Source organism: Strongylocentrotus purpuratus, unplaced genomic scaffold, assembly GCF_000002235.5.
Source record: "Strongylocentrotus purpuratus isolate Spur 01 unplaced genomic scaffold, Spur_5.0 spur5_scaffold_10, whole genome shotgun sequence".
In the NCBI taxonomy this organism is placed as follows: domain Eukaryota; kingdom Metazoa; phylum Echinodermata; class Echinoidea; order Camarodonta; family Strongylocentrotidae; genus Strongylocentrotus; species Strongylocentrotus purpuratus.
In genome coordinates this window covers 19,967,610-19,990,549 of record NW_022145595.1, presented here as the reverse complement: position 1 = coordinate 19,990,549, position 22,940 = coordinate 19,967,610, and the positions used below count along the sequence as shown (strand labels likewise).

The 22,940-nt window shown below is 38.6% G+C and overlaps 2 protein-coding genes across 2 annotated transcripts; both read left to right on the top strand.

The window, feature by feature from the left end:
* The first annotated feature begins 1,729 nt into the window (after positions 1-1,729).
* LOC115918473 lies at positions 1,730-5,495 on the top strand. Its single transcript, XM_030980102.1, has 2 exons — positions 1,730-1,755; positions 3,569-5,495. The coding sequence occupies exon 2, from the start codon at positions 3,604-3,606 to the stop codon at positions 4,510-4,512; it is 909 nt and encodes a 302-aa protein (XP_030835962.1). The 5' UTR covers positions 1,730-1,755; positions 3,569-3,603; the 3' UTR covers positions 4,513-5,495.
* Positions 5,496-11,061: 5,566 nt separating this feature from the next.
* Positions 11,062-14,977, top strand: LOC100891793. Its single transcript, XM_030980101.1, has 2 exons — positions 11,062-11,118; positions 12,937-14,977. Exon 2 carries the CDS (start codon positions 12,972-12,974, stop codon positions 13,878-13,880), a length of 909 nt encoding a protein of 302 aa, XP_030835961.1. The 5' UTR covers positions 11,062-11,118; positions 12,937-12,971; the 3' UTR covers positions 13,881-14,977.
* Positions 14,978-22,940: the final 7,963 nt, after the last annotated feature.

Below are 22,940 nucleotides of genomic sequence, written 5' to 3'. Positions count from 1 at the left end.
AGGGGAAGCATAAATTGTGAGCTTTTTTATTCTTTCTACATTAGTGGCGGAGAATATGGAAATAAGTGTCCCCTAACAAGAATGGCGTTTCAACATGTTCGAATGCTTTCATATTCGAAATATTACAAATAATGGACCACAACCCCGTACTATATATTTGTGTAGTCCCATACAGACATTTCTGTGTACGATGCGTGTGAAATTTAGCAAGACTGGGCAAATTTATTATCATTTTGATAATTCCAGAACCTCATATCCTCCACCAATACGTACGGTATATCCTACGTGATCAATCTTTTCCACACAAAAAATCGCTTCCAGACAGTTACGCTCACAATGAAATGGAATAACCACTACTATTCCTGTTAGTCTTGCATAAATCGATCTTTCTCTCTCTCCTATTTTCTTCTTCCCATCTCTCTTCCTCCATAAAGGACCCATGACATCGAAATACAAGTGTATTCCTGTTGGAGTGCAGTCCTGCATACATCTCATATTTTGACATAAGTTGCTATGTCAGATATATCAGACTAAACTAATATTCTAGAATAGACAATGGTATGTAATTTCCCCCAGCTTAGCACACGTTCATGATAGAATTGCATGCTTCCATACATATGTACAATACATCATCATTGTCATGTCTTCCTGTTGATGCTACAGCATGTCTGACATAGCAACTTGTATGTTGCTATTGTAGTACGTATTGTAACAGGTGGTCGACTTCGGCAAAGATACATACCACTTTCTCAAGTTAGCTCATTGATGACTGACAGATGATGTCACAAGGGGAATGAGAGAACTGGAGGTCTTTTGGGTGGAGCTTAGCAAGTTTGAAAAAAAAATATTTTGAAAAATATTTCAAAATCTATGAAACAAATTCAGAAGTTTACATATCAAAATGTGAGATGTATGCAGGACTGCACACCAACAGGAATACACTTGTATTTCGATGTCATGGGCCCTTTAATGCCGCGGCGGGATTGAAACAGCAAACCATGTGATCAACAGTCCGGTGATGTGTCCACTAGACCACAGCACCAACACTCGTATAAAGATCTAATACTTTGTACCCGTGTAATTTGATCATATACAAATCGACCGATCCATCCTCGTGTATTCCTCTTATCTGGCCGACCTTTGGATTTGAGAAAAGGGCTCCATTCTACCCGAATAATCTGTGTCGATAGGCCTATATGTTTACAATTTTATTGATAAACAAATATCTGTCAAACTAATCAAATATCGACCATGACCTTATAATGTCAAGTATTTTGACCTTGTCCAGTGGAGTAGATACGGGGAGCACGGGGGCATGTAACCCCCCCCCCTCCTTCCCCATACCCCACCCCACCCCACCCCACCCCGGTCCACATCAAATGGAGAAGGAGAGTGGGGGGGGGAGGGTGAGAAGAGAAAAGAGGAAAAGGCAAAAAAAAAAAAAAAAGGCGAAAGGGGGTGTAAAGATAAACATCCCTCCCACACCTTATCTATTAATAATAGCCTTTCTCGTTCATTATTTCATTGATAAAGACCAGTGTGACACCGCTACCCAATGCCCCCTTCATTTCTGGATTTCCGATACGCCACAGATTGCGTCATGGTAATTGGGTCAGGGTTACTTATGTCAACTCCCTGATTATATCGAGAGAACTGCTGGAAACAAAACAAAATCATACAGGTCATGTATTGTATCTCGGAAGATTTCCCAAACCAAGTTTGTGCTAAGCCGGGGGAGGTCCGTTTAATCTTGAAGTAAGTTTCTTTTCATTATTATCATTTTTTATTAACGTCACAAATAATACTTTTTTTTCATGTTTTATTTTCATGTTGGATAAGACTTGGTGTAAAGGAAATGATCTGAAAGAAAGCCAAGTGCCATTTTGTCAGATTGTGTCGTTGTTGTAGCTTATCGCTGTTTACAGAATGGTCTTTAGATACTTTTTTAGTGAATGAATGCAAGGTATAGGATTTTCCGGCCAAATTCGCTAGTTTGTTATTTAAATTAATTTGTCTTGCGTTCAAATTCGACGGTTTAATTAAGTGCTGTCAGATATATATTGGGTTTATATTCCTTTTTCTAGTTTTCAAATCTATGAAGTTTTCGTTAGAATCTATGTATGCTTTATTCAAATTAATGAATAATGTGCTTCTTTTGCAATTTGGTCATTCAATTTGGCGCAACACGATTTCTGACATCGCGAAGGTGTACTTTTAGCATTCGAATTCATTTGTAGCATTCAAATTAGCACTTTGTACACTTAAATTGATGGTCAATATACATTTCTCGTTTATTACACCTTTTTTATAGCTCATTCTTCTCTTTCAAGATTGTTTTTTCCATGTGTATTTCATCTTATTTTATTTTCTTGCCTTTATACACTTTAAATACTTTTAGATTTATCTGATATTCACCATCCTTTAAGTTTGATTGTTAAGAAAGAAAAAAAAACGACATCTATTGACTTGATGGTCTCAATATTTTTGTAAATTTTCATGTAAGGAAGTTGTTTGTTTTGTGTTTCATCATCAATTTATCACAATTTCATTATGGAGGAAGGGTATTGTGACTGGGGTAGGTATTTTTGTATCCCCACTTTTCCGGGGTATATGAACATGTCCGTGCAGAAATGTCATATAATTTGATTTCGCCCCTTCTTTACCTAATGTCTTACTACACCCATATGCATTGTCCTCAAAATTAATAAATGGAATAACAGAAAAGACCCTAATGGCAAATCATGCATTTAATTATTTTGTTTTTTCAAACTGTAAACGTGTGTTGCATTTCTTCCCCCCTAACATTGGCCTAATTTGAATAAACATAATTCGAAAACGAATGACAGGTGCTAATTTGATTGATAAAAATGACGCCTCGACAAGTGACGATTAATTTGAATTCTAGTTGAGCAGTTTCTAAATTGAATGACAGATCTATCAAACCCTTCGACCAAAATCCTAAATTAAACGCAAAATTGGGGAAAATGAATGATAATTGGCATGGCAAAGCCGATCTGCGCTAACTTAAATGCAAAGTAAATGAATTCAAATGATAAACTAGCGTATTTCGCCGGGAAATCCTATATTACAATGTAACATATTTAATGTTATAGTTAGTCATAATGGCACCGTATTTGAATAAGGCAAGGTGAAAGATTATATATAACCCTTCGCCCCCCACCCCCCCCCCCCCCCAGCCCCTGTAGCTGCGGGTAACCTGACATTTGCTCCTACGATCTAAGGTCTTGAGTTAGGATTAGGGTTGCGATTTGGGTTATAGTTGGGTTCTTTTAGGGTTAGGGTTAGGTAAAGTGTTTGGGTCGAGGGGTGATCTAATCAGATCGTCTTGGAATGGTGAAACATATTATCCCCAAGTTAGAACCTCATATCTCTAGTGGTTCTTTATATATCACGTTAAAGAGAAAAGGGGTCGGACGTTTGGACGGACGGACAACCCGAAAACATATATCATCGTTAAAGAACTAATGAGTTCTCGAGGTGTTTTCTCTTGAAAGGGTCATTTAAATAAACGGGAAAACACGGTGTTTGTTTTTTCCATAATAAACAGGTCAAGACGAAGTGCCTATCCCATGCACAGGACCAATGGCATCACCAAACGAGTACAGTATCACTAGAGAGGAGGCGCATTGTTTCCTGCGAGATGCCTTGCAGATAGAATCTATAGACACCAAGCTCAACACAAACAAAATCGCTTTCCTGGACGAGCTGATAAAGGCCATTGGGCACCACATCCCGTACCAGACTGTCAAAGGTCTCTCGACGCCTCACGAGGAACGAAGATTACCTACAGCAACGGACATCAAGAAAGATATCACCTCGAAACTGGGAGGCCTCTGCTATCAACTCAATGTCTTCGGTTGGATGTTGCTTCGCGCTCTCGAGTTCGACGCCCTTCTCGTGGTCAGTGACTGTCTTACGTACAAGGGCATTCACATTGTGGTGATTATCAACAACGTAACTGAGCAGGGTACCAGACATATTTTCGATGTCGGGATGGGTTATCCAATCCTTCAGCTGATCCCGCTTGATTTCGAGCGGGAATCCCCTGTATACTCCGACTCCTACATGCGATATCGATTCGTACGTCAAGGGGACGAAGTGCTCATCTTCCAGCTCAGTGTCGACACCAACCCATCAGAAGTGGCTACCCATCGAGAATACATCCAGGATGGTTGGATTTCGTTCATGTTTATTCACCTCGACCAACCGGTTAGCGTACCGTTGAGTCCGATGACGAGAGTCTTCACGGATGTCGACTTGGGTCTTTTTTTTCTTTCCAGTTTGCGTTGCTTGGCCTACCCGAATGGTCGCATGGTATGCATCCAGGACTCGAAGCTGCTCCTCGAGGACGAAGAGCACCGCGTGCAGGTTTCTCACTTTACGTCACGTGACGAGATTGTCGAAGCTTTTGCGCGCTATTTTCCTCAGTTCCCTGAAGACATGGTGAATGCTGCTATAGACGATGTTACAATCGATTTCAAAAGAAAATAGATTGTATCATATTTTTGATGAATGAAATCCTGTTTAGTGATTGTTCAACATCATGTGACCACACATGACATTGCTATGATGTTACCGCTAATAAAAATGTGCTATATCGTGAAGTCATCCATGGTTGGTACTATACCATGGATGACGTCATAGATATGCGATCGATCAAGATCAATGTGATATCGGTGGCGGTGACGGTACTGTCGTCTGCGCTGCTCTCACTGCACGCTCCACTACTTCAGTGACAGTATACATTATCTAAGTTTTATGAAGGTTGGTTTGGAAAATATAAAACAAATATATAATGCACTATTTCAAGCCACTAGTGAAATTATGGATTCCTCTATACGACAGGAAAAGCACCTTTTTTCGGGGCTACGCCCCTCGGAAAATAGTGGTATTCCTGCCACCTCAATCCATAATTTCAACTAGAACCTCTCAGTGCATGGTATATTTGTTTACTGCAGAGGCAAGTGACAATAGAATCGTTTCGGAATTAAATCGAAAAAGTCGACGTATCTCCAATCTTGCTTCGATTACTTGCATCTTACCATGCATTGTGTCTATATTTAACATAACATTATTGGTGATTTACTCTTAATTGTAAAGTTACGATTATTTTTTAAGGAAATATATGAGGTCAAAAGAAATACGACTAATTCTAGGGAGATACCATTGATTGTAATGTAATATGTTACAGGGCCCAGATATTGTACAAACGCCAATTATTAGTAATCCCCGTGTAGATTGCAGTTGTATTTGATGGAAGAATGATTACGTCTTAATACGTTCTTTCTTACTCCTCGTGAAGAAGTAATATACAATATATTCTTGTATCACTAGTACATAGGATTAAGCTTTTGAAACTATGGTATAGAACTTAAAGCCTCTCCTGGATTCGGGCAAGAGGGTCCTAGTGATACGGACCAATTTTACTTGCAGCGGTTTTCTGTCGTGTTGTGTTTCCTTTTATAACTAGGATATGTTGCGATGATGATGGTAGTGGTGTTTAGTATAAAAAAATGTCTTTCAAGTACAAATTTAAGGCACAGAAAAGCCAAAAACGAGGGAATTATGCTAAGCATAAGGGCATTATTATATAAACAAATCGTTGAGTATTATTAAGGAGACTGTCTCGTCTAAATCATCTAATTACAATTAGCTTAAAGATAAAGTTGAGTTCTGGTCATGCGATTGCATTGTGAGAGAACCGGTGTGGAATCGATCAGAAAAAGTTGACGTGTAGCATATAAGTATTATTGTGTAATGCAAGGTTTTGGAGTCATCAAAGTGATAAGAAATTTGACCCAGTCAAGGTAAAGTAACAAGCACTGTACACAGAAAGATGTATATGGGACTACACATGCTTTAGGCATAAAAATCGAGCCTCATGTTTAAGCTGTTACTTGTCATATATATAGAATGTGAAGGCATTTGAAGAGCCGTGATTTTCAGGTAACATTTTTCTCTGATGTTCTTCGACACTTGCATAATAACAATGATAACTCTCGCACATCATTTTTCACCTCTCCCCAGAACTCAACCTTCTCTATAGCTCATGACCTTTGTATCTATAAAAAAATGTCCGAACCACTTGACTATTAAATTATACCTCAATGGAAATTTAGAATTATAAAGAGGTATATATAAAAGACTGCAAAAAAACTAACACTGCCTGCTTTGCTCAAAAATCGTACTTTAAGATTCTGCCAACGTTAAATTAGAAATTATAGGTATTCACTGTCGTATTTCTTAGCTCCAGTGATCTTGAGGCAGCAGACAGCAAAAAAAAATTGTGAAAACAATCACTTAGCTTGAGAAAGTTCACAGGTATGACAGGAGTCGATGAAAGTTTGCCTGATAGATTTTATGATACCTATTAAAAGCTTCAATTATGAATTTTGATAAATATGTGCAGTTCAGACAACCTCCTTTACCAATGTCTAATGTTATTCTCATTGGAACTGTAAACAACTTAATTATTGATATTTGCTTTGAAAGTAACATCCTGTATGTTTTAAAGCCCCACTGTCCTACTTGTAGCTACTTGATCCCTCTATATAGAAAACTTCCCCATCGGTTCCTCTTTTTCTTATGTTAGTTGAGAGCTGAGTTTAAGATAGCCACCTGTCAGTGACCTCGCTGTGTGGTCTAATCCCCTCTGGCCCAGTAGTGTTGACGGTCTTTAAGTAAGAAAATTGTTACATAAAATATCGGAACTTGCATTACTGACGTATGCGCTAATTTTATTTACAGGCTTGATTAGCGCAGGTGATGACGCAATCATAAATGACGCTAACCTCTGATTGAATACAAATTCAATAAGCCAGTTCGTAAATAGCTTCGGACCGCATGACCCCCGAATATCCACAGATCTTTTACAATATGGATACGTCCCACTTGTGCATTTTAGAATAATCCCTGTCGAAGTGATGGAGGTGCTTCATGGATACTAGCCTTTAAACAAGGCCACATGCCTGATAGACGCCGAGCGACTAAAAAGAGACTAATCGCGAAAACCTGAATGAACGCCAGTGCGAATTGTCCAGACCTGTGGCCTTTATCAATCTGGTTTGGATTTCTTATGTTAACCCTTGTTTCCGACTGGAACTCGCTTCAGAAAACGTAGTGTCCAATCAGCGAACGTATCCTCGCACGACGTCAGCATATAGTATCCATCACACACACACACACACACACACACACACACAGTAAACTCTACGTCGTGCGAACATGGACGTACATGCCTACTATACGTACGTGCTAAGACCACTGACCTCTACATGGAACGAATCACGAGCGAAGCCAACATGGGAGATCGCCGTTCTGATTGGTCAATAAATCCAAAGTAGGCGTATTGGCATGCTAATATGTATCTATGAATAATTCATGCGGAGCAGTGAAACCCACTTTGCAAAAGGCCTCGTGACATTCGTCACTCGGTCGCGCGTTCACCCGGGGTATCTAGACTCATCTCAGCCGCTTAGCCAGAGTCACGAGGCCTTGTCAAAAGGCTACATGGATACCTGTTGTTTGCCCTCTTGAGAAGAATACTTCCACCTGTGTATCAGATATGTACTGTCGGTACATAAATGAATACTAATTACATAACTTTCATGAGCACGATTCGAGTATTCGTCTCAATGGTATTACAATTTTGGTACGAATGACCTTTATCTGCACATGCGCAAATCCTAATTACGAACTCGCTTATTATACGGCATTAACGTGATTTGCGCAAAAATAATGTACATATGTTGAAATCAACCTACTCTATATTTTTCTATTCATCCCTTGGGTACATGTACGTTAAATTGCGAATGCAAATGGAAAATGTTAGAACTGCCATTTAAGGTTTTGAATGGAAAGAAACTTGATGTAAAAACGACGCGACCTCTTTATGTTGGATTAAAATAAATGAAAAGTATATGAATAAAATTGTCTCAGAGCTTAAACAAACATATTTTGTCCTCAGTTGCGTTTGATTTTATGATGTCTTATCAAAGAGATGATATCTCTTTGGTCTTATCTTGTTCTTCTTATATATTGTTATCTTTTAAATAATTAATCTTCCTTTTCTATATAGTACTTTCTGCCCTCCTCTCTCGGTCATCCGAGCCTATTTTTTAAAGAAAGTGTTCGTAATTAAAGCTTACAATCAACTGTAGTGCGGAGGGGTAGTATTTACCAAGCAATATTTTTCTAACTTTAAAGCTAAAGTACACGTAAATTTCGGAATACAATATCTCGTTATAAAATCCATTTTACTTATTAAATGAAAGATGAACTAAATGTTCCCGGGTCATTAGTGCTTCTATGAATACTGCCAGTGTCATTATGTTAAAGCACGTGTTTACATTAATGGTGATTATACTAACATATAGCCTTATCATTATTTTAAAATATGAGGTTGAGTTCTGGGAAAGGGGAAGCATAAATTGTGAGCTTTTTTATTCTTTCTACATTAGTGGCGGAGAATATGGAAATAAGTGTGCCCTAACAAGAATGGCGTTTCAACATGTTCGAATGCTTTCATATTCGAAATATTACAAATAATAGACCACAACCCCGTACTTTATGTTTGTGTAGTCCCATACAGACATTTCTGTGTACGGTGCGTGTGAACTTATTATTATCATGTTGATGATTCCAGAACCTCATATCATCCAACAATACGTATGTCCCACACACAAAAAACAACAAATCGCTTCCAGACAGTTACGTTCACAATGAAATGGAATAACAACTACTATTCCTGTTAGTCTTGCCTAAATCGATCTTTCTCTCCGCCTCTTATTTTCTTCTCCCCATCTCTCTTCCTCCATAAAGGACCCATCACATCGAAACACAAAGTTATTCCTGTTGGTGCGCAGTCCTGCATATATCTCATATTTTGATATGTAAACTTCTGAATTTGTTTCATAGATTTTGAAATATTTTTTGAAATATTTGTTTTTCAAACTTGCTAAGCTCCACCCCAAAATCCTCCAGATGTCATTTCCCTTGTGACATCATCTGTCAGTCATCAATGAGCTAACTTGAGAAAGTCGCATGTTACTTTGCCAAAGTTGACCACCTATTACAATACCACAAACAATAGCAACATATATCAGACATGTCAGACTAAACTAATATTCTAGAATAGACAATGGAATGTAATTTCCCCCAGCTTAGCACACGTTCATAATAGAATTGCATGCTTCCATACATGACAATACATCATCATTGTCATGCCTTCCTGGTGATGCTACAGCATTGTCTGACATAGCAACTTGTATGTTGCTATTGTATTACGTATTATAACAGGTGGTCAACTTCGGCAAAGATACATACCACTTTCTCAAGTTAGCTCATTGATGACTGACAGATGATGTCACAAGGGGAATGAGATCTGGAGGTTTTTGTAGTGGAGCTTAGCAAGTTTGAAAAACAAATATTTCAAACAATATTTCAAAATCTATGAAACAAATTCAGAAGTTTACATATCAAAATATGAGATGTATGCAGGACTGCACACCAACAGGAATACACTTATAATTCGATGTCATGGGCCCTGTAATACCGCGACGGGATTCAAAGAGCAAACCATGTGATCAACAGTCCGGTGACGTATCCACTAAACCACGGCACCAATAGTATAGTATTAATGACTGCTTTGAGAGAAATAGTTGTTTTATTACGCTCAAGGGAAGGTTAGAATTGTGCTATTCCCCGAGGCTTGCCGAGGGGAATAGCCCAATTGTAACCTTCCCGAGAGCGTATGAAAACAACTATTTCTCGAATATTAAAGCAGTCATTAATACTTTTATATGCCGAAAAAAAATAGACTAAAAAATAAAAATAAAAAATATTTTTTTGTGGTCGAAGATGAGATTCGAACTCTTGCGTACAAAAGGTGATAAATCTAAAGTCAGCGCCTTAGACCTCTCGGCCATCGCGCGTTATTAACATGCTTGGCAGTTTTGTACGATATATACATTAAAATGGATTGAAACCGGCTTCGCGTGTGATGAATGCTTCGCAAAAGCTCCATGAAATGGACCCTTCTTTTACTTTTGCAATGCATATTGGCACGAACTTAGATCAAGATCTATCGGCAGATGTTGTTTTTTTGTTTTTGAGAGTTAATTTTCGTCTTCATGTCAACAATGCAAGATAAAATTGTCGGTAAGATCGATCGAGATTCAATTGTATTGAAATTGCCGACCAATTTTTCGCACACGTATGGTATCCTCCATCGCTCAAACCATTTTTTAACATGTAAACCTATGGGGTAACCATGGAGACTGACCTATTTTTTTAATAACCATGGTTATTAAAAATATTGAAATGTTTTATGCATGGTTACCGGGAATTTTACAGGAACAGTTGAAGTTTATGAATGCAATTCGACCAATCAGATGGCTGGATTTCTTAAGTGAGGTATATAATAAGATCTAATACTTTGTACCCGTGTAATTTGATATACAAATCGACCGATCCTCGTGTATTCCTCTTATCAGGCCGACCTTTCGATTTGAGGAAAGGGCTTTATTCTACCTCAGTAATCTGTGTCAATAGGCCTATATATCTATAATTTTATTGATAAACAAATATCTGTCAAACTAATCAAATATCGACCATGACCTAATATGGCGTCAAGTATTTTGACCTCGTCTAGTGGAGTAGATACGGGAAACACGGAGGCATGTAACCGCCACCCCCGACCCCACCCCCTTCCGGTCCACATCAAATGGCGGGCGCGGGGTGGGGGGGGGGGGGGGGAGAAGAGAGTGAGGAAAAGGCAAAACAAAGAAAAGGCGAAAGGGGGTGTAAAGAAAAACATCCCTCCCATACCTTATCTCTTAGTAATGGCCTTTCTCGTTCATTATTTCATTGATAAAGACCAGTGCGACACCGCTACCCAATGCCCCCTTCATTTCTGGATTTCCGATACGCCACTGATCGTGTCATGGTTATTGGGTCAGGGTTACTTATGTCACCTCCCTGATTATATCGAGAGAACTGCTGGAAACAAAACAAAATCATACAGGTCATGTATTGTATCTCGGTAGATTTCCCAAACAAAGTTTGTGCTACGCCGGGAGAGGTCCGTTTAATCTTGAAGTAAGTTTCTTTTCATTATTATCATTTTTTATTAACTGCTTTTTTCATGTTTTATTTTCATGTTGGATAAGACTTGGTGTAAAGGAAATGATCTGAAAGAAAGCCTAGTGCCATTTTTTCAGATTGTGCCGTTGTTGTAGCTTATCGCTGTTTACAGAATGGTCTTTAGATACTTTTTTAGTGAATGAATGCAAGGTATAGGATTTTCCGGCCAAATTCGCGAGTTTGTTATTTAAATGAATTTGTCTTGCGTTCAAATTCGACGGTTTTAGTGCTGTCAGATATATCTTGGGTTTATATTCCTTTTTCTAGTTTTCAAATCTATGAAGTTTTCGTTAGAATCTATGTATGCTTTATTCAAATTAATGAATAATGTGCTTCTTTTGCTATTTGGTCATTCAATTTGGCGCAACACGATTTCTGACATCGCGAAGGTGTACTTTTAGCATTCGAATTCATTTGTAGCATTCAAATTAGCACTTTGTACACTTAAATTGATGGTCAATGTACATTTCTCGTTTTTAACACATTTTTTTATAGCTCATTCTTCTCTTTCAAGATTGTTTTTTTCATGTGTATTTCATCATATTTTATTTTCTTGCCTTTATACACTTTAAATACTTTTAGATTTATCTGATATTCATCATCCTTTAAGTTTGATTGTTAAGAAAGAAAAAAAAAAAAGACTTACATCTATGGACTAGTGATGGTCTCAATAATTTTGTAAATTATCATGTAAGGAAGTTGTTTGTTTTGTGTTTTATGGAGGAAGGGTACAATGTTGTGACTGTGGTAGGTATTTTTGTATCCCCACTTTTCCGGGGTATATGAACATGTCCGTGTAGAAATGTCACATAATTTGATTTCGCCCCTTCTTTACCTAATGTCTCACTACACCCATATGCATTGTCCTCAAAATTAATAAATGGAATAACAGAAAAGACCCTAATGGCAAATCATGCATTTAATTGTTTTGTTTTTTCAAACTGTAAACGTGTGTTGCATTTCTTCCCCCTAACATTCCTAATTTGAATAAACATAATTCGAAAACGAATGACAGGTGCTAATTTGAATGATAAAAATGACGCCTCGACAAGTGACGATTAATTTGAATTCTAGTTGAGCAGTTTCTAAATTGAATGACAGATCTATCAAACCCTTCGACCGAAATTATAAATTGAATACCAAAACGGGAAAATTGAATGATAATTTGCATGGCAAAGCCGATCTGCGCTAACTTACATGTAAATGCAAAGTAAATGAATTCAAATGACAAACTAGCGAATTTCGCCGGGAAATCCTATATTACAATGTAACATATTTAATGTTATAGTTAGTCATAATGGCACCGTATTTGAATAAGGCAAGGTGAAAGATTATAGATAACCCTTCGCCATTCATTGGGGCACGGTAGAAGCCCCCCCCCCCCCCAGCCCCTGTAGCTGCGGGTCACCCGACATTTGCTCCTACGATCTAAGGTCTTGAGTTAGGATTAGGGTTGCGATTTGGGTTATAGTTGGGTTCTTTTAGGGTTAGGGTTAGGTAAAGTGTTTGGGTCCAGGGGTGATCTAATCAGATCGTCTTGAAATGGTGAAACATATTATCCCCAAGTTAGAACCTCATATCTCTAGTGGTTCTTTATATATCACGTTAAAGAGAAAACGGGTCGGACGTTCGGACGTTTGGACGGACGGACAACCCAAAAACATATATCATCGTTAAAGAACTAATGAGTAGTGGAACTTGAGGTCTTTTCTCTTGAAAGGGTCATTTAAATAAACGGGAAAACACGGTGTTTGTTTTTTCCATAATAAACAGGTCAAGACGAAGTGCCTATCCCATGCAAAGGACCAATGGCATCACTAAACGAGTACAGTATCACTAGAGAGGAGGCGCATTGTTTCCTGCGAGATGCCTTGCAGATAGAATCCATAGACACCAAGCTCAAGACGGACAAAATCGCTTTCCTGGACGAGCTGATAAAGGCCATTTGGCACCACATCCCGTACCAGACTGTCACAGGTCTCTCGACGCCTCACGGGGATCGAAGATTACCTACAGCAACGGACATCAAGAAAGATATCACCTCGAAACTGGGAGGCCTCTGCTATCAACTCAATGTCTTCGGTTGGATGTTGCTTCGCGCTCTCGAGTTCGACGCCCTTCTCGTGGTCGGTGACTGTCGGACGTACAAGAGCATCCACATTGTGGTGATTATCAACAACGTAACCGAGCAGGGTACCAGGCATATTTTCGATGTCGGGATGGGTTATCCAATCCTTCAGCTGATCCCGCTTGATTTCGAGCAGGAATCGCCTGTATACTCCGACTCCTACATGCGATATCGATTCGTGCGTCAAGGAGACCAAGTGCTCATCTTCCAGCTCAGTGTCGACACCAACCCATCACAAGTGGCTACCTTTCGAGAATACATCCAGGATGGTTGGATTTCGTTCATGTTTATTCACCTTGACAAACCGGTTAGCGTACCGTTGAGTCCGATGACGAGAGTCTTCACGGAGGTCGACTTGGGTCTTTATTTTCTTACCAGTTTGCGTTGCTTGGCCTACCCGAATGGTCGCATGGTATGCATCCAGGATTCGAAGCTACTCCTCGAGGACGAAGAGCACCGCGTGCAGGTTTCTCGCTTTACGTCACGTGACGAGATTGTCGAAGCTTTTGCGCGCTATTTTCCTCAGATCCCTGAAGACATGGTGAATGCTGCTATAGACGATGTTACAATCGATTTCAAAAGAAAATAGATTGTATCATATTTTTGATTAATGTAATCCTTTTTAGTGATTGGTCAACATCATGTGACCAAACATGACATTGCTAGATGTTACCGCTAATAAAAATGTGCTATACCATGAAGTCATCCATGGTTGGCACTATACCATGGATGACGTCATAGATATGCGATCGATCGATCAAGATCAATGTGATATCGGTGGCGGTGGCGGTACTGTCGTCTGCGCTGCTCTCACTGCACTCTTCACTACTTCAGTGACAGTATACATTATCTAAGTTTTATGAAGGTTGGTTTGGAAAATATAAAACAAATATATAATGCACTATTTCAAGCCACTGGTGAAATTATGGATTCCTCTATACGACAGGAAAAGCACCTTTTTTTCGGGGCTATGCCCCTCGGAAAATAGTGGTATTCCTGCCACCTCAATCCATAATTTCAACTAGAACCTCTCAGTGCATGGTATATTTGTTACTGCAGAGGCAAGTGACAATAGAATCGTTTTGGAATTAAATCGAAAAAGTCGACGTATCTCAAATCTTGCTTCGATTACTTGCATCTTACCATGCATTGTATCTATATTTAACATAACGTATTGGTTATTTACTCTTTATTGTAAAGTTACGATTATTTTTTAAGGAAATATATGAGGTCGAAAGAAATACGACTAATTCTAGGGAGATACAATTGATTGGATTGTAATATGTTACAGGGCCCAGATATTGTACAAACGCCAATTAGTAATCCCCGTGTAGATTGTAGTTGTATTTGATGGAAGAATGGTTACGTCCTTATACGTTCTTTCTTACTCCTCGTGAAGAAGTAATATACAATATATTCTTGTATCGCTAGTACACAGGCTTAAGCCTTTGAGAACTATGGTATAGAACTTAAAGCCTCTCCTGGATTCGGGCAAGAGGGTCCTAGTGATACAGATCAATTTTACTTGCAGCGGTTGTCTGTCGTGTTGTGTTTCCTTTTATAACTAGGTTATGTTGCGATGATGATGGTAGTGGTGTTTAGTATAAAAATGTCTTTCAAGTACAAATTTAAGGCACAGAAAAGCCCAAAACGAGGGAATTATGCTAAGCATAAGGGCATTATTATTTTTATACTAAAGTTGAGTTCTGGTCAAGCGATTGCATTGTGAGAGGACCGGTGTGGAATCGATCAGAAAAAGTTGACGTGTAGCATATAAGTATTATTGTGTAATGCAAGGTTTTGGAGTCATTAAAGTGATAAGAAATTTGACCCAGTCAAGGTAAAGTAACAAGCACTGTAGATGTATATGGGACTACACATACTCTAGGCATAAAAATCGGGCCTCATGTTTAAGCTGTTACTTGTCATATATATAGAATGTGAAGGCATTTGAAGAGCCGTGATTTTCAGGTAACATTTTTCTCTGATGTTCTTCGACACTTGCATAATAACAATGATAACTCTCGCACATCATTTTTCACCTCTCCCCAGAACTCAACCTTCTCTTTAATGTACGCAAGACATGATACTGGTTAAAAATGATTACGAACGTGATTTTAAGGTATAATGATATATTTAATACATTATATTCCATATATTATAGCTCAGTTATATTAGATTTAGAGGCACCTATAAACCTATGTATCAGCTTAGTGCGATATAGACGTATTATTTACATGTGATTTGAAATACAAGTATGAAATAAAATACAATTAAAATCAATATTTATTTCTGCTTCACGTTGCTGTTCGCATAATCATCAGCATTCAAATATTCAGAGTCATATTTAAGTATATAGCGATAACATTTGTGCAACAACTAGTTAATATTTAGTTATATATAAATACACGAAACATCACGAGTGGGATTGGGAGAAGCCACTACTAGGCCTACAGAGGACCTGCGACAGCCGTTAAAGACGCTGCTTATAATTATGTTACATAGAAACTCAGTCTTATTCAACAAAAACACAAACTTCAAACACAGAAAGACATTAAAACTAGAACGAAAGGTCAAGATCAAATAAACAACACAATCAGATTCCCGGAAATCCTTTACAACCAGAAACCTTCAACTGTGATTCAACTAGTTCATGTTATAACATTTCCGCTAGTCTGAACCTTTATCTTGGCGAGTATTTCATACCAACGAAAAGTTCTGGGTCCTGTTTCATAAACGTGATATCAATTACAAATTACAAGCTACTGTTATAAGCTACTGAAATCATGGCATCTGATTGGCTGAGAGCAAATTTGTCATAGAAATTTAGCAGTTTTATGAAACAGGCCCCTGGTCATACAGGAGATCACCGAAGCGACGCGTTTTTTGTTGAGAATAATTGGTGTATGTGTGTGTGAGGGGGGGGGGGGTGGGTGGAGGAGGCCTTGATGTACTAGGATTAGCCTGGTTCACACGGCAGACCGTTTACTTTAAGTTTAGGTCGTGGTTATAAACTTCGAAGTTTTCTTTTTGTAGATAGCAGTTATAAACCATGAGCGATCTTAAGGTCAGCCACGTAGCCACGGGGGGGGGGGGGGCGGCACGTGCCCCCCTAAAATTTCCAAGATCGGTTTAACTTTTTTAGACCCCTTTTTTTTTTACCTCGATCGATAACATGTAGGTGCCCCCCCCCAAAAAAAAAAAAAAAAACATCGAACTCTGGCTTCGTGCCTGCTTAAGGTTGGGGCTTGTAGTTAAAATTGATACTTTCCTGGCTAGGAGTTGGAAACTGTGTATGTCCGTTGTTACGGTCCCGTGTGCACCATTGTCGTTGTAAGGCCAAAAAAAAAAAAAATGTTTAGCGTCCTGTTTTTTCGAAAAATAGGAAGGAGGAGTCCCTTTTTTTTTTTTTCTTCTTTTTTTCAAAATGGCCGCTCGGTACATTTTCCCTAACAGTCGGGCTATTTTTAAGATGGCCGCCGACATTTTTTTTTTTTTTTTTAAATCAGAAAAAGATAAATTTTAGCAGTGTTTATCATGTTTTTTTTCTTTCAATTTTTTTTTTTTTTTTTTAAATAATAAAAAAAATAAAAATAGAAGACGGCCCCCAAAAAGGAAGCGGGCAGGGACGCTAAACATGTATATTTTTTTCAATGGCCTGATGGGTTGGTTTTTTATAACTTCGAGATTTCGTAAATTTAAAGTATTTAAAACTACAACGGTTCTGCGTGAACCTAATAATTATAAAAATGATAATGATAATAATAATAATAACTATATTATTGGTAATGATAATTATAATAAAGATAATGATAATTACACCTATAATATTGTTAATAATAATAATAATAATCATAATCATAACAATATTAATAACAATAACAATATTGATAATGATAAAAATTATAATAATAATAATAATAATAATAATATTGATAATGAAAATAATAATGATAATAATAATAACTGGATTTATATTGCGTCTTTTCCAGAGGATACAAGACGCTGTTCCCTAATAGTTTAGGGATTTTTTTAAGAATTGTAGATGTATGTTTTCCGATGTTCTATGAAGGATCCATGCCAAGTGACGTTTCTCAGAACAACGGATTTAAAGGATTTGATGCCAGTCTGTTTACGGGACTTGGGATTGATAATGGAAGGAGCTTATGTAGATCGAAAACCGAGTGATATTCTGATTAACGAATCAAGACAGACTGCAAAGGAGGCTCGCGATCATTTGGTGATAGTAGTTAGCCGACAGGCAGGGTAGGTGATGAAGTTTCACAAGACACTCCTGGGAAACCACTACCACAGATGCAGGAATAGCTGTTGATATGATCTTGACAGCTTCCACCATTTTGGCAAGGAGAAGAAGCACACTCATCGATATCTGCAAGAAAATGAAACAAAACTGTACAGTCTTAGTAAGTATTTCAGTTCAGTTCAGTTCAGTTCATTTATTCAATTCATTTCTAAAATGTACAGACAGTTGTACGTGACAAAAAACATACACATTTACAAGTCATGAAATAAAAAGCAATAAATATTATAAGTAGGCCTATTACATTGTAAGAAAATGAATTATGAGAACTTTAAAATAAAGCCAGATTGGCCTTGTGAAAAAAAAAGTCCCCATTTGCTAGAGAGTGATTTGGAGGCTTCATAATAATAGTTTCAAATTTGTACAACAAAGGGAAAAGAAACAAGCAATGGATATGAAATATACATGCATAGAATATGAAATACAAAATACCTACATGTAGATGCCAACAGATATAAAGTGCATCCAAGTAATTACCCGATCCCCCCCCCCCCCCAAAAAAAAAAAAAAAACAAACAACAACAACAACCTAAAAACCTAAATTACTTCCTTTTTCAAGTGGATGTTTTCAAATATCAAAGAGTTGCAAACTAAGCATATTTTGAAATAAAATATTGTTTCAATTTTCTTTTAAAGAAAGAAAGAGAGAGAGAGATGCATGAACAAATATAATTGGGAAGTGAGTTCCAGAGTATGATGAGTATTTGCCACACTCTATACAGGATAAGTAAATTGCCAGTAGGGATACATGATTGTATAATGCACACCTTATCATAGCAGACATGCTACAGTCGGGAAATAATATAATTGCGGATTCCTCAGGGTAAACACCAATAATTACTAATGAGGCTACCCTGCATGAAACAAGACATATCAATAGTAGTAACAGTGGAAGTAGTGGAAGTGGGAAGTATGTGTGTAAGAGAGAGAGTGACTGAGTGAGATAACGAGTGAGAGAGAGAGATAAAGACAGTGAGAAAGTGAAATAGAGAGACAGGGGAGAGAGAGTGTGATAGAGAGTGTGATATATATCAGGCGCGGATCCAGGATTTCTTAGGGGGGGGGGCCCAAATTTTAAATCAGGCGAGCCAAATATTGGTACGTTATGGTGACCTGCAGTGACGTAATCGGGGGGGGGGTGGGTGCAGGGAGGGGCGAGTTTCCCCCTCCCTCCTCCGCGAAGCGCGGAAGCTTTGACATTTCAATAAATTATTAGAGAAAGAAGACGATTCGTTGTACCGTTCCCAAATATAATCCTCGTCTGAATTATGTTTCCTCACCTCCCGCGCGAAGCGCGGAAGCTTGTACGTTTCATTAAGAGAAAGAAGACGATTCGTTGTGTCGTTATCGACTCTTAATCTTCGTCTAAATTCAGTTTCCCCCCCTCCCGCGCAAAGCGCGGAAGCTTTTACGTTTCATTAAATCATTGGCGAAAGAAGACAATTCGTTGTAGGCCTACCGTTATTACTTTTAATCCTCGTCTAATTTCATTTTCCCCCTCCCGCGCGATGCGCGGAAGCTTTTACGTTTCATTAAATCATTAGAGAAAGCAGACGATTCGTACCGTTCTCGACTCTTAATCTTTGTCTGAATTTCAAAAATGTTCTTCGTCTACTCCCTTTTCTTCCTACGTCCTTTTCCTTTTCACTCCTCTCTTTTTTGGCCGGCGTTTTGGGGCCCCCCTCTGTGAAAATAATGCATTTAAACGCAACGAATTTTCTTTTGGACCAATAAAATTGAATTTAAGAGTTCAATATTGTACCCCCAACAAATCTGAAACAAATATAGATATGTGACTCAAAGTGATATACCGGTTTTTACCGATATACCTGATAATAATATAATATGTAAAACATTGGAAAAAAAACTTTATTTATTGTTAGGGTTAGGGTTAGAGTTAGGTTAATACGGACCTTGGTTTCCTAGGGTAACGCAGGGGCCCGGTGTCCTAGGGTAACGCGGGGCCCGGTGTCCTAGGGTTAGGGTTAGAGTTAGGGTAACGCAGACCCTAGTGCTAGGAACCAATAATTGCTTGACTTTGTAAAAGGCATCAAATTAAAACAGCAAATTTAGGGGCGAAATTACCAAAAAAGCTGGGGCGAGCTGACCAAGAATCCCAAAATCGCCAACCAAAAAAAATCGGGGGGGGGGGGGGGGAGGGGGGACATGACCAATTGAGGGCGACTTTGTAAGGGGGCGGACCGACATTGGGCGACCTGAAATGGAACCGCCTGTATAGCCTACCAGGCTCACCTAAAATTCTTGCGTTCGCATTGTTTCCTTCTTCCTCTCCCAACCTCCCTTTCTACGCCTTTGATTTCATACACTCATTATGCTACCAGCAAAAGTTTAAGGAACAAAGCGACTATCAAGTTCAAGTAAAAAGATTGAAGATTTGCGTCGCGTGATTCTTTTCATTTGTTTTGATTGGCGTGTTGAGGTCAAGAGATATCTCGACCCTTTATGGTGGCTCCAATTCGAGCTCAAGGCTATGAGTGTGTAATCGTAGACACCTCTTAGTATAGAAAGCTCGAAACAATATATACAATCTACTTGTTAACATGTAGTTCAAGTGAACAAGTGAATCAGGTGCGGATCCAGGATTTCTTAGGGGGGGGGGCCCAAATTTGAAATCATGCGAGCCAAATATTGGTACGTTATGGTGACCAGCAGTGACGTAATTGGGGGGGGGGGTGGGTGCAGGGAGGAGCGAGTTTCCCCCTCCCTCCTCCGGGAAGCGCGGAAGCTTTGACATTTCAATAAATTATTAGAGAAAGAAGACGATTCGTTGTACCGTTCCCAAATATAATCCTCGTCTGAATTATGTTTCCTCACCTCCCGCGCGAAGCGCGGAAGCTTTTACGTTTCATTAAATCATTAGAGAAAGCAGACGATTCGTACCGTTCTCGACTCTTAATCTTTGTCTGAATTTCAAAAATTTTCTTTGTCTACTCCCTTTTCTTCCTACGTCCTTTTCCTTTTCACTCCTCTCTTTTTTGGCCGGCGTTTTTGGGGGGACCACCCGACCGCCCCCCCTCCCCCCTGGCTACGCGCCTGCGGTCAGATGAACATATGTTGATACCTTGTCTGCCCCCGGAACTCAGGGGTTTAAGGCAATAATTTACGGTCAGATTAGCATTCAGGGTCATTTTGGCCCCCACTCCGCTCCACACATTGTTGACTGATCTCCCCTTCTTTTCTTCTTCCTCTTTTTTGTTCCCTTTTAGCTCTCCTCTTTTCCTTTTCCTTCCTTCTCTCTTTGTTTAGCGGGGACGGGGGGGGGGGGGAGGCAAGGGCCTTTTGCCTCCCCTCGATCCACAACTTGTTGGCGGGAAAATTGCAACTGATATCCCCCTTCTTTTCTTTTCTTCTTCCTCTTTTTTCCTTCCCTTTATCTCCTATTTTCCTTTTTTCTTTCCCTTTCCTTCCTTCTCTTTTATTTTTTGATTGGAGGGGGAAGGTTGGTCCTTTTGCCCCCCCCCCGATCTCCTTCTTCCCTCTCTTCTTTTCTTCTTCCTCTTTTTTCCCCTTTCTCTCCTCTTTCCCTTTCCCTTCTTTTCCTTTTCTCTCTCTCTCCTTTTTTTTCTCTTTTTTTTTGCGGGGGGGGGGGGGCCAAGGCCCGCTCGCCCCCCCCCCTGGATCCGCGCCTGATATATATAACGAAAGAGAGAAAGAGAGAGATAGAGAGAGAGGGGGGAGGAAAGAAGGAACAAACGAGTTCCACGAGAAGAGTAGCGTGCTAGGTCTGACGAGTTTGCCTACGCTTGACCTGGTGTTGAGGCAGGATGAATAGGGAATAATTCCAACCCAAAGCTTTTTTATTACGATAAAAAAGGCATGAAATAATTTTTTTTTTTAACAGTTCAAGCCAGTCATTTAAATATTAATATATCATTAAATGCAGACATTGATTAGCACAGAGAAATATATTTGAATAAATACAGGTTTATTTTACAATCTTCTATTCATCCTAAGCCATTATGACTTACCCGAATTGCAAACTGGTCCTGCAAAACCAGCGACGCAATCACAGCTATAGCTGCCGACTAAATCGACACACATCCCATTTGTAGAGCAAGGATTGGAGGCACATTCATTGATATCTATCGACAAAAAGAAGTGTTATTTTACATCACACATCATCTTATATCATTTGAAAAAAATTAATAATACCAGTTTCTTATACAGCGCTTTAACTTGACCTGACCAAAGCGTTCATAATATGTCATGTCTGACGTTGAATACTGCAGATATAGTTTATAAACCTGCATGCACGTACTTCTGACAATCACTATCCAATCATTCCCATTCATGAAAACTTACCAGTCTCGCAAAGTAATCCTGTATTCCCCTCCATACACATACAACTAAAATAGCCAACTTGATCAATACAGGTGCTTCCATTAAGGCAAGGGTTGCTGTTACATTCGTTGATTTCTAAAAGAGATGAATCATTACAAAACAAATAATATCTTTTGCAAATATAGCTGATTTTTTTAAAACAAATCACATAGTATGGAAATATAGGTCCAATATGATAATATACCGTGTTTCCCAGAAAATACATGTAATACGCAAAACAATTATCCCGACGATCCTTTTAAATTTTCTATTAGAAAGTAATTTAATTTCAATTCACAAAGGTGCATTACTTATACATATATGTTATGTACAAAGTCACAACAAAATAGCAACGTAAGGAGGCAGAGACAGTGTAGGTAGGAAGGAACTTAATTTAAGTTTCACCACAAGAATAATTCAGCTGAATAAAAACAGAAATATGCATTTCTGAATATGGAATCTGAAAGAAAATTGATTATACATAGTGTAATATTTTGTAAGGTTCATCTTCGCATTCGTCGATGGTTAGATTAAGCGATTATTTCACATTTGTTTTAAGGGAACAAAAAAGTGTTTTGAAACGGGAATGTCAACAGTGAACAAATAAAATCACAGCTATTGTTTCCGACAAGATCGACAGAGGTTCCATTAAGGCAAGAAAATAAGACAAATTCATCGATAACTATACCAAAAAAGTATTATTACACATCAAAAGTTAATGATTAAAAAGATACTGATACCATTACATAATAATATCAATAATATCGTTTTTTATATGTAGCGCTATAACATGAACTTGCAAAAGCCTTTATAAGTTTTTATTGATAAAGGATATAAACTTATATGCACGTACTTCTGACAATCACTATCCAATCATTCCTTATTCATGAAAACTTACCAGTCTCGCAAAGTAATCCTGTATACCCATCCATACACATACAACTAAAGTTGCCAACTTGATCAACACAGGTGCTTCCATTAGGGCAA